Source organism: Marmota flaviventris, chromosome 7 (genome assembly GCF_047511675.1).
Source record: "Marmota flaviventris isolate mMarFla1 chromosome 7, mMarFla1.hap1, whole genome shotgun sequence".
In the NCBI taxonomy this organism is placed as follows: Eukaryota; Metazoa; Chordata; class Mammalia; order Rodentia; family Sciuridae; genus Marmota; species Marmota flaviventris.
Window position 1 is genome coordinate 102,792,009 of NC_092504.1, and position 12,845 is coordinate 102,804,853.

General features: G+C 34.5%; 1 protein-coding gene across 2 annotated transcripts in view; it reads right to left on the reverse strand.

Moving 5' to 3' along the window:
- Grid2 (glutamate ionotropic receptor delta type subunit 2) overlaps positions 1-12,845 on the reverse strand; it is a 1,380,466-nt gene that overhangs the window by 322,582 nt on the left and 1,045,039 nt on the right. For both annotated transcript variants that reach the window (XM_027926659.3, XM_027926658.3), the window contains one exon: positions 3,131-3,328. In XM_027926659.3, coding sequence (XP_027782460.1) covers positions 3,131-3,328 — 198 coding nt within the window. The remainder of the gene's footprint in view (positions 1-3,130; positions 3,329-12,845) is intronic.

Genomic DNA, 12,845 nt, shown 5'->3' on the forward strand with positions numbered 1-12,845 from the left:
TAGTGTGGTTCCAAAGTTATTGTGATGAACCAATATGAATACATTATTAACTAAAGTCAACAGTTCACTGTTTCTACGGTTTTAGCAAATGCATAATGACAGTGATGTATCCACCATTACAGTATCAATTTTACTGCCCTAAAAATCACCTGTGTTCTACATATTCAGCTCTCCTTAATGGGCCATTGTAAACTACTATTCTTTTTATATATTCTGATATTCTACGATGATCCTCAAGATCAAAGATAGTTGTTCTATATTTCAGTCTCTGGTTATCTCTTTCTAATCTACTGGCTCATTCACTTTTTCATTTATATAATCTACTGGCTCAATCGTATTTTCATTTATATTTTACTTATTTTTCAATCTCATTTTGATGATCTGATTAATTTTCCCAAATTTTTATCTCCCATTTTTTTTTCCCTGAGATTCTCTCTCCCTGATCAAGGCCATGCTTCCTTGATCACTCTAGCTATTCTTTCATCTCACTGATTCTTTTGCCAAGTTCACCTACCATATTTTAGCCTTGATATGGATGTTTTAATCTTCTCTGCTTCTCCACTTGGGCTCTCAATCTCAGCTGTAGAAAGTCACACCTTTGTGCTGACTAGCTGCAATGAAAATGCCAGTCTTATATAAACCTCATCTTGATCTTCAGTGTCATGGATCTATCCTTCATCCATTATGAAGTCAGTCGAGTCCCTCAGTATCTATTTCAATCTCTCACTACTCTCCTGTAGACTCTTAGGTAATACCTGTCCCAATCACTGTCAACACACTTCAACTCCTATTTTTTTATACCTTAACTTTCTTTGTTTTATTTTTTTTTAATGTGGTGCTGGGGAACAAACCCAGTGCTCACACATGCTAGGCACGTGCTCTACCATGAATCACAACCCCAGCCCTCAACTCCTATTTTTATCAAGAAATTTGAAGTGATGAGATATGATCTTCCTCAGCCTCCCAATCTTGACCTATAGATTAAAAAGATACATTCTCACCATACTTTTTAAGTATCAAGGAAACATCTTTACCTCATCAAAATTAATTCTCAATTTAATGCCCCCCTTCAATCTACTCTGGGATCTTTGTCCTTCATCTATTAAATTCCTTTTCTCAAATTATTTTTCTTTCTTCTCCTTCCTCATCTTATAATTACACTCAAGTCTCTGTGAGCTTAAAAACAAAACAAAACAACAACACCCTACCAAAATCAAAAATTGTTCTATTATCTTTGTCTCTCTTCCTCTCCTCTAAATTTTCTAAAAGAGCAATATATAGACAGGCCACTTTCACCTTTTCACTTCCACGTTTTTACATAATCTTTTGCAGTTTGGCTTCTTCTCCCATCATTGTACCAAAACAGTGGTGGTTTAGGTCACAAAAAACAGGCAAGGACTGGAGGATGTTCAGTCCTTGAAAATATGACTGTACTAGGTGAGGTCTGCTTTTATATGGGTCATTCACTGTGGGCCCATCTTAGCTCAGGTGATAGAGCTCTAGCAGAAAGTACTTTACTATCTAGTACATCACAGTGTGTGAGATGATGGAGTTTAAGGCAGTAAGAGTGGTCAGAGGAGCCCTCAGATCTGTGTATAAATCTCCCTTGAATCCATTTTTTGACACCTAAACTAAAAAAAAAAAAAAATCAATTTTGACACCTAAACTAAACATGCAAATTGTGGGGGCTCCCTATAAAAAAACAGCAGAAAAGAATAGGAAGAAGTTTGTAAGAGACAAACAACAGATTCCAATTTTTGCCTATAACAGGGAGATACAGATTAAATGTTGAGTCATTCATAGTAAAACAAAACAACAAAAAAACCCTAAAAACAAAAACAAAAAAGTTATACTCCAAATTTGATTATTTGGTAAGATTATCACTAAAAATTGCAGCTCAGTAAACACATATTAAGTCAATAAATATTGAGAATATGCCACCTACAGGACTATACTTCAAGATGGTCCAAAGAAAATTTTTGGCTTCAAGTTTAATGATAACAGAAGTTCAGATAAATAAAAGGAATAAAGAACCTCAGCATTAGTAGATAAGCAGTGAAATACCGATTTTTAATCTTTTTTACCTTTGAAAGATAACTAATTGCTTAAATCAAACCTTTATTTTTTTGTGAAATTAATAAGGCATGCATATATAACTACAGTAGCACAAAGGTTAGGGTGGATATAAATGGAATTATATTGATGAAAGCTCATTAATTTTTGAAATTTGAGGTGGTGTAATATTAGTTTTAGATAGAATGCTTTCACTTAAGAATGCATGGTGTAATCTGTAGACTAACCACAAATAAGAAAAATATAGATATAGGTCAAAAGGCAACCCAGACAATAAAATCAAATATTAAAGTAATTTCAATTTATATCCCTCTCCGAAAAAGGTCAGGAAGAGAAGGAACAGAGGAAGAAATATATAAATGAAATAGTAAATTATAAATCTAAACCCAACTATTCAACAATGTATCATGAAGACACTGTACTTTTAAATGTATATGCATTAAATAAATATCAGAGCTTCAAAAATCGTAGCAAACACTGACAAAGCTAAAGAGATGTTGAAATATCTTTTTGAGAATTGAAAGAACAAGAGAAAATATAATTATAAATGCAACTTGTTTCGTTACCCAAACTAAATATTTAGCCCTTCAGGGATCAGAATTCATTCATTCACTCACCCCTCCCTCCCTCTCTCTCTCCCTCCCACCGTCCCTTCCTTCCTTCTTTCTCTTCCTTTCTTCTGTTTCTCTGGTTCTTTCCTTCTTTCTTTCTCTTTTAATAACATAGCAATTTTAAAAGACAACAATTGTATGAATTGTGCTTGAAAATTACATTGTGATTTTCATCATGTACTATATCTTGACAAAATGTTTAGAACATGAGTTGCCAAAGGTAAAGGCTTCATTTAAATTCTGTTTTATTATAGAAAATATTTTTAAATTTAGTTTCATTTTGTCACCTAATTTTATTTCCAAAAATTTCATAAAATAGCATTTGGTGAGGTTTTAATTTGACACCACAACCTAATGCCTTGTAGTTCACTTATTTTAAATGAAATTAAGGGTTCCAGGGGTTACAGTTGAATCTTTAGGTATAAGACAAATAAATAAATTCTTACCTTAAAGACCAGCTCTCCTACCAAGCCATTCCATGTCCCATCTTCTTGTGGGCTTCCATACTTATGATCCGGCGCAACATAAATTTCATAGTTAAAACCCAGGTAGTTAGATAAGGCATCCAAAACATCAATGGAAAAGCCTTGGTATTTCTTCGGCTTACCCAAGACATTTTCAGAGACCATTACAAAAGGCTCTTCCTACATGGAAATAAAAGAAATTTTGATGTCAATCAAGATTGCTCCCTAAAAGCAAAGACTAATTCTTTAAAGAACTTTGCTTACAAAGTCCAAAATCTGTCTTATGCTTTGAAATAATTAACTTAGTATTATAGTTTATGCATTATTAATGAATTATATTATTGAAAAACTTTTAATCACTTAATTTCTTATCATTTCTTGTTTAATAATTTCCATATCAAAAGTAGGATGAAAGTGACTGAAAAACTTCAAGAGCCATGAGTTTATTATCACCTTAGGATCTATCTAAAATTAATTAATAATACAACAGGATGCATTTACTGTATTTATTACCATTTTTATTTATATTTGTTAAAGTACATAAAATTTTATTTTGACAGATATAATATAGAGATATAACTGTGAAAAGATTGAATATTTTAAGTACCTATAAATTAACCAAAAGGTATTCCATATCATATTTACTAAAGTTTTTTGCTAAACAATTTTATAACTTTGATATAAACATACATTTTATTTGCAAAAATAATTTCTCTACTACTACTATAAGAAAAATCACTTACCTTTTTGGTATACTATCTAATTTGGTAAGTTTACCAGATTGATTTTTACTGCTACTTCCATTATATACTTACATTTTTGTCATTTTGAAGGGAAGTACTGGGGATTGAACTCAGGGACACTTGACCACTGAACCACATCCCCAGACCTATTTTGTATTTTATTTAGAAACAGGGTCTACTGAGTTGCTCAGCATGCTTTTTCTGAGTCTGGCTTTGAACTCCTGATTCTCCTGCCACAGCCTCCCAAGCACCTGGGATTACAGGTGTGCACCACTGCTTTGCCTGAATTAGTTATTGTAATGTAACTAGTTATTGAGGTATCCTTTTTTGTCTTTTAAACTCTAACAAATAGTTCAATGTCATTTTAGAACACTTAACGTTACGAGGGCAAAATTGGTATGAAAAGACAGTGTCAGGGGCTAGGTTGACCATAAACTCGGAGGAGTTCATCAGCCTAAATGGGTATGTGTTAACAAGCCAAAGATTATTCCCCCCAGTACAAGTAAAGCTCTCCAAAATTGTTCTGCAACTTGCACACATACCCAGGCAATGCATGTCTCTTGTTATGTGTCAGCCTCAATTTGTGTTAACAAGCAGGGAGAACAATTTTTCGAAGCCACCCTAACTAAAACTCATGCAGCAGGGGGGACCACTATTCATTATACCCCTCTTCTCTTTGACCAGGGAGGAGAAGGCATATACACCAAGTTACAGTCAGCTGGATGCCAAGGCACTGTCGGTAAGCCCTCCTGCTGGCCCATTAAGGCCCCTACAGGGGTCTCTGATGGTGGAGGACCCACTGATGCTGTCAAGCATCTTTAGATAATCAAACTTTTGAAACCCCAAATCCCTGAGCTCACATATCATCCCTTAATGCTGCCTAAATCCCAGTCCCAGATTTAGATACCAATACATTAGATATTTTGGAAACTACCTTCTCCTTGCTTAATAATTCCAACCCCACCCTTGCTGGTGATTGCTGGCTCTGCATGACAACAGGGGCAATCATGCCTATGGCAGTTCCTATTAATTCTATCATAGACAATGATAATACATGCCAACCTGGATTTCCTTTTAAAGTACATCCTATAGGCACTTTGACATCATGTCTTTTAGGCGCGATGCAGAATAATACCTATGATATTGATGTTGGAGTTACTTCCTTTGGAAATTGCTCAACAGTACAAAATTATTCCTCACCCACCCCATCTCGTTGTCCCCCCAGTGGCACAGTTTTTATGTGTGGAGGAAACTCAGCCTTCCCCAGGCTTCCAGCGAATTGGACCGGTGGCTGTGTTCTTGCCTTATTACTCCCTGATATAACTATTGTCCCAGGAGACGAACCTCTACCCATTCCTAGCCTAGACACCTTAGTCAAGAGACACAGGCGGGCAATACAGGCCTTACCATTCCTTGCCAGCCTTGGAATAACAGCTACTGTGGGCACAGGTACAGCTGGCTTAGGCACGGCTATACACTCTTACCATCGCCTATCTCAACAACTTATAGATGATGTACAAACTCTATCAGGAACCATTAAAGATTTACAAGACCAAATAGACTCCCTGGCAGAAGTGGTCCTTCAAAACAGACGAGGCTTAAATTTGCTGACAGCTAACCAGGGAGGTATTTGCTTGGCCTTAGGGGAAAGATGCTGATTTTATGCCAATAAATCAGGCATAGTACGCACTAAAATTAAGCAGCTTCAAGAAGATCTAGAAAAGAGAAGAAGGGACTATTTGAAAATCCCCTCTGGACTGGGCTTAATGGATTTCTACCCTACCTTCTTCCCCTATTAGGCCCTTTGTTGGGTTTACTTTTAATGGTGTCCATAGGACCCTGCATTATAAACAGGCTGGTAAAATTTATTAAAGAACAGATTAATATTTTGGCCTCTAAGCCCATACAGGTCCACTATCATCGTCTGGAGATGGAAGACCGCGCTGCCAACATTTAAAAGGATGTTCTACCCTTCTCTCAGGCTTATTTCTTAAATTTACATCCCCACAGATCTCTTTCTTATATAAAAGTGTAAGTAACAGCTCTGACCAACCATCTTCTGCCCTTGCCATAAGGGTTAAGTTATCACTCCTCCATGGCCCCCTCCGCTTGGGGGAGGACACACCCATGGAGTGAGGACGTTAGGCCCTAATAACGGAGGGTGCAGGAAGGACTGCAGGAGGATTGATCCACGGATCCCAAAACCCAAGACCTCTGAGTGACACGCTCTGGTGCATGGTGGTTGGCATGCTTCTCCCTCAAAGCCGTCTCCTCCAAAAACATGCCAAGGCCACCATGAAATCTCCTAGTGAAGACGCTCGCTCGGGTCAGGAGATAGTCTAAGGCCTCCTAGAGGAACAGAGCCTCTATCACCCCCTAAAAACATGGCTGATAAGGTATGGTCAAATATTTTATATAAGAAAGGGGGAAGACAGAATTAAATAATCTATACTTTGCTAAACTTGTCCAGAAATATTTCAGCAATAGTAATATTTATAATAACCATTCATAGTTTATAGAGTCCATCCAGCCCTCTGGGCAGGCTAAAATCTTTCTTTGGGTTTAAGCCAGAAAACCTAAAGATTTTCTTTTTGAACAATTTTTCTTTAGGGATACACAAAATAGCCTTTATTGAGATGTAAAGCAGTATTTTGCTTTTGGCTTTTATTCAAAGACACTAAGTAAATGCCTAATAAAATCACTGCACCTGTTGCAAAAATATTGTCCAGTATAATGCTCAATTTTCTGCCCTAAAATTCACCATGGACTAAATGTTTTAATTGATCAGGATCACAGAATTTCATTTGCTGTAGTAATGCCTTTTTTTTTTAAAAAAAAGGATGAAAATAATGTAACTAGTTATTGAGGTATCCTTTTTTTAATTTTATTGCTTAGGTCATTTTAGAATAAAATGAATCAGTAAATGGATGGTTCAGAAAGGGCAGATTACTACCAATTGTTCCCCATTAGTGAGTTTCTCCTTTTATTACAGTTGTTTTTTTCCTTTTTAGACCACTAAAAATAAGGACAACCTGTAGTCCTAATTTAGGCAAGGCAATTCCATGTGACTAATTCCCGCCAAAACAATGTAAGCAGTGTGGTTTCTGCAACATATTTTGCTGTCCTTCCTACTATTTGCCAGCTGGTACGAACATATGATGCCTGGTGCCCTGGTAACTATCTGAGACCATACATCACAGACAAACAAGACAGAAATCCATGTCTCTGACACTTGAAATGCCATACCCGCCTGGCCCAGCAGATCCTCTCTAGAGTTCTATAATATATGGGGGAGAAATCAAGAAACTCCAATATTTATTTAGTTAAGCTACTGACTTTTTTCCTGTTATAGTACTATTTGATGCTAATGAATATTGATAGATTATTAAATCAGTAGGTTAGAGATGTTGAGAATGAAATAGAAATTTCTATTAGTATTAATTTAAATATAAATGGCATACATGAGTAAAATTTCATTTCAATTCTTTAATGTCAGTGTATAAAATACAACACATCTTGATGATTATAAATTATTTATGTATTTTAAAGTATGTAATAAAATTTCCAGACAATTGATAAAATTTGCTGCTTTTGATTATTTAGACAAAACATACTATGGCAATGACTACTAAGCATTGTGCAAATAATCCTAAGTGGGTCCTAAGGTCATTAGAATCAGAGCAGATTAAAGAAATTCACAAATTAAGATCAAATTCAGGGAGCATGTAAATATGACCAGGAAGTTCTGTAATTAATATGATCTTAGATGCCTGTATCATGTAATAAATGATGTAACAGAAAGCATGTACTTCTTCATATGCCACCCATTGATGTCTACATTAAGAACATCATCAACTGGCAAACCAAACCAATTGAATGAACATTCATGGAGAATCTTATTGGGCTGACTATTCTGTCAACAATTTTGGGTCATAAGCATTCTCTATTTTTAAGCACCTTCAAACAGATCTCTTAAGTTGAGCAATAATTTAATCACCAAGAAACTCAATAAACTCCTTGAGGTAAATGATACTTAAAAAATTAAGCCATCAACTACATTGTGTAGCTAAGTGATAAATGTGGCAAGAATAATATACCAATGTATACTTTTATATAAACTACTAATGGTTCATTTTCATTTATATCTCTTTTGAGCAATTGTTCAATATACTAAATTGATACATTTCCTTAGTGTGCTAAGTTTCTTCCTAGAAATGACTTTAATTTTGCTTTTATAAATCCCAAGATAAGCAGATCCCTTTCTCAGATCTGTTGTTAAAATCTGCTCATGGCAATGTCAACTAGAATTGATTAAAGGTACAGAATAGAAATGGTTATACTAAAGGTTCTTTTAAAGAGAGCTGATGAATTATCAATGAACATGCCTTTTAAATTTTATACTCTACATAAACCTTTATTCTATCCTCTCATTTGTCACCTGGATCCATATTATTTTTAAAGACTTATTTTTAAGGTGTATTACAGATTTAGATCACTCTTTGTAAATTCTAACTCAGGTCTGTTGTTCTCTACAAGGATGCACAGCCAATATATTGGACAGGTAAACCTAACAACAGAAATTAGATTAAAGCTCTGGGAACAATAATAGAAGAGAAACTTCTTTCTTCCGTGGTAATACTTAGCTTGGTTTAATCAGTTTTATATACACTTTTATATATGCACTTACTTCCAAAATTTATTTACTCATTGACTTATCCATATAACATCCATTAAGCAGCCACTGCATCAAAGAATTATGCTTAGTAGAGTTAGAAAGATGGTAAAAAGGCATGGGCACCACTTTCAAAATAATACACAATGTACTCAAAAATACAAAGCAAAACAAAAATAACACACATCATAATGGGTACCTTGAGATCAAGGAAGAAGGGCAAAGGAAACTAAAAAAAAAAGAAAGAAATATGATTTGGGTATTACCAGCCATGCACTTTCTTGCTAAATAAGAAAACTTAGGAACAGAAAGTTTCAACTCAAAGTCACACAATAAGTTACAGAAAAAGAAGTCATCAAAATTTGTTTTACTCTAAAGACATCTCTCTAAATTCCAGTTTCCACTCAATCCTTTGGATTAAAAACTAAGATTGCATAATTTGTCTCTAATTTTAATGTCTCGACTTTCAATTGTAATTGTCTTAAAATTTCAATTTAAGTTAGTATAACATTTATAGAGACTCCAAATGCCTGTCAGGAAAAAATGAAAACACCACAATCCTCTTTGGTGGAAAGTATCTTCATTTTAGATTTCACATTATTACTTCAAATAATGTCTGAATAAATTGTTTTAGAAAAAATCAAAGGCATCAGGTAAAATGAAATAATACTTCAGATATTAGAACTAGCAGACAGATGACAGAAATAGATTTCAAGAATTCAGATATTAGAAATTTTGACTGCTATTATAAATATTATGCCTATTGAAAAAATATATATAAAAGAAATGCATATATTTTTTAATCGGCAGAAACTGAAAACTACTTCATGATTGAGTTGAAAAACAACCAATCAGAAATTCGAGAATTAAAGTTGGTGGAATGAGATGGAGATCATTACCCTAGGAACATGTATGACTGCACATATGGTGCGACTCTACATCATATATGACCGGAGAAATGAAAAGCTGTGCTCCATTTGTGTTCAATGAACCAAAATACATTCTGCTGTCATTTATAACTAATTAGAAAAAATAAAAATGAAAAGAAATTCAAGAATTAGAAAATATAATGACAAAAGGTAAGAAATTAATGATTAAGTTTACTAGAAACAGATGAAGAATGAATTAGTGAATTGCAATAGGTCAAGATTAATACCTAGAGTACAATAAGAACAAATGAAAAGATGGAAACCCCCAAAGTAAGAATGGAGGAAATGGTGACCGGAAGGCTATGGATTCAGATGGTGAAGATGGTGCAGATCATTATCCTGCACAGGTCATCAAGCCAAAAGAAGTCAGTATCAGAGTTGGAAGTCAAGTTGGAACTGCAAGTACACTTCTCTACGAGGAGCAGCAAGAACTGTACATCTGGGCTTTAAGGTGAGAAGTTATTCTTGATCACTCAGGGTTCTTGGGAAGTTTCAGTGATGTTTATTGATACATAAATAGATGATAAATTGCAAAAAAAAAAAAAAAGAAAAGAAACAAGAATAGAGGAGAAACAAGGAGAAATGGTTTGATGATTTCAAGTATGGTCATACATATAAAGAAATTGGAGCTATCATTCATTTCTGATGGGCATGTAAATTGGTATGATCATTTTGGAAAACATTTTGACATATCTAGTAGCATAGAAAGATACTTATGTACAAGTTAAGATTGCCTTTTTTAGAGTGATACATAAATATTTATCTAGTATGAAAATAGGCATAATTATGTTCTGGAAATTCCACTGCTTGGTTGGGCACAATAGAGAATATTGGGCACCAAAATATATGTCCAAGAATGTTGACAGCAGCATTGTTGGTAATAGCCCAAATATGGATATAACATAAAAGTCCAAATTGTCCACCAGCATGAAAAAGATAAATTCATTGTTGTACATGGATGCAAGAAAATACTAAAATTGACTAGACTAGAACTATACATGAGCATCAGTAAATTTTTAAAAGAATGACTTGAGGGCTGGGACTGTGGCTCAGTGGTAGAGCACTCGCCTAGCACGGGTGGGACCCAGGTTCGATTCTCAGCACCACATAAAAATGAAGGCATTGTGTTGTGTCCATCTACAAAAAAGATTCTCTCTCTCTAAGAAAAAAAAAGAAGAAGAAGAATGACTTGAATGAATTTAGTGAAATCAATATTCCCCAAATCACAATTTGATTTCATGTATGTAACATACAAAAACAGGTAAAAATTACAATAGAATTCAAAGCTTTATAGTGGGGACACAATAAAGAAAATCAAGGCCAGGACTACTCTGGGTAGTCAGCTCTAGGATGCTGAGGAAGGTCTGATTAGACAGATGCACAAAAAGCTGGGTGTAGTGGCATGCGCCTGTAATCCCAGTGGTTTGGGAGGCTGAGGCAAGAGGATGTCAAGTTCAAAGCCAGACTCAGCAAAAGTGAGGTGCTAAGCAATTCTGTCTCTAAATAAAGTAAAATTTACAGACCCTGTCTCTAAATAAAATACAAAATAGGGCTAGAGATGTGGCTCAGTGGTTGAGTGCCCCTGAGTTCAATTCCTGGTACTGTCCCCCCAACCAAAAAAAAAAAAAAAAAAGATGGGCAAGGGACAGTGGATCCTATGAAATTACAATTCGTTCCTTTTTGTCCTGGGCAGCTATTCATTAATTGATGATTCATATTTTCCCTATATGTGTGTTATAATGCAACATAAAAGAAAAACAAGGAAAAATGTGTAAGCTAGAACCAGATAATGAAGGGCACTGAAGTCATGTTAAAGTGTTTGTTTTTTTATTTGGCAGAGAACTAGAGTTTTTATGGAGGCATAGAATTACAAGAAAGTAATTTCAAAAGTAAAGTGCAGAAGGTATTGAGGCAGGAGGGAGGATTAGGAGCCCTTTGCAGTAGCCTAGATGACAGGAGATTATGGCCTATGTCTATTTAACATACATTTTCAATATCTAAGTACACAGCTTTGAGTGTTTTACAATATGGGCAGAGGGGAAAAGGGATATTATAAAATTCTGCTGCTAAAATTCATTTTCCAGCAATTAGTTTCATAGAGTATTAATAGGACTTGAGTCTAAATTGGTGAAAACCTGTCTGCTGATTAAATGAAAACAAATTGCAGACTACGATCTGCTGATCATGTGCATGACAGACCCTCTAAGCACACGCCTCAGCAACTGGAATAAATGAAGCTTTAACAGAATGTCAGTAGTTTATCAATCTAAGTGCATTAGCATGAGGATTCATAGACCTGCTTGTAGAAAAGTGTGTTTCAGTGGTTGATAATTTTTATATTAGCAAGAATTTATTCACATCACTTGTGGGGTTATTGGATAATAACTTCATAATTCTGAATTTGTATTCAGTCACTTAAAAAAATCTCATGCTAATTGCTTAGTTGATTTACAACACTGTTTGCAGCTTGCAAATTTTACAGTTAGTTCCCATATTTTAATAATATGTAATATTGTTTGCTAGTGATAGTTTTATTTAATTTGATTTTTTTTATAAGATACAAACTACAGAATCTTCTGCCAAGACTTTATCAAAGGCTGTTTAAAGGTTTTATTAGGCTTGACTTTACAGAATACCAGGATGGCCAGAACTAGAAAGAAGTTACTACAAATTCCTTAAAATTCTGCTCACACACAGCTCAAAGACATTGAAGAGAGAATGAGAATATTTCTTAATGGCTTGTTTAAAAATGTTTTTCCATAAAACATGCTCTCGGCTGAAGCAAGCAAGAGTTGTCTTTATGCATGGTGTGAGTTTCTATTTTGCTTAGGGAATGACACATTCCACTTTGATATATGCAGAATTAATGATCACCATTCTCCTTGGAAAAACCTCATTATCTTTTGTAGAATGTATATGAGTATTAGAAATTTTTATATGTTCAAAAAGGCTAGAGATATGGAACTTGTTATTAAAGAGACATCAAGACATCAGGATAGGAAAACAAACCTAAGGAACAGCAGGAAAGGAAGGAAGAATCTAAGTACTGTAAAGGAGATACCTGAGTTGCATGGAGAGAAGAAAAATGACATAACTATGTACAATGAAACATTTTTAAAAGAATTCTTGCTGAATGATATATGGAAGAACAAATGTTTATAAAACATTGCCCTTACCTTATTTTAAGATACCTTTGCTTATGTATTTTACCAGACAATAAGAATCAACTATAAGTGATAGAAATAAAAAAATAAAAATCAATTCCCAAGCCCATATTTTATATATTATTCCTGATTCCTATTTTGTAAGCAATTATTTAAGTGAACAAATACTTTTAATTGAACATAAAGTAA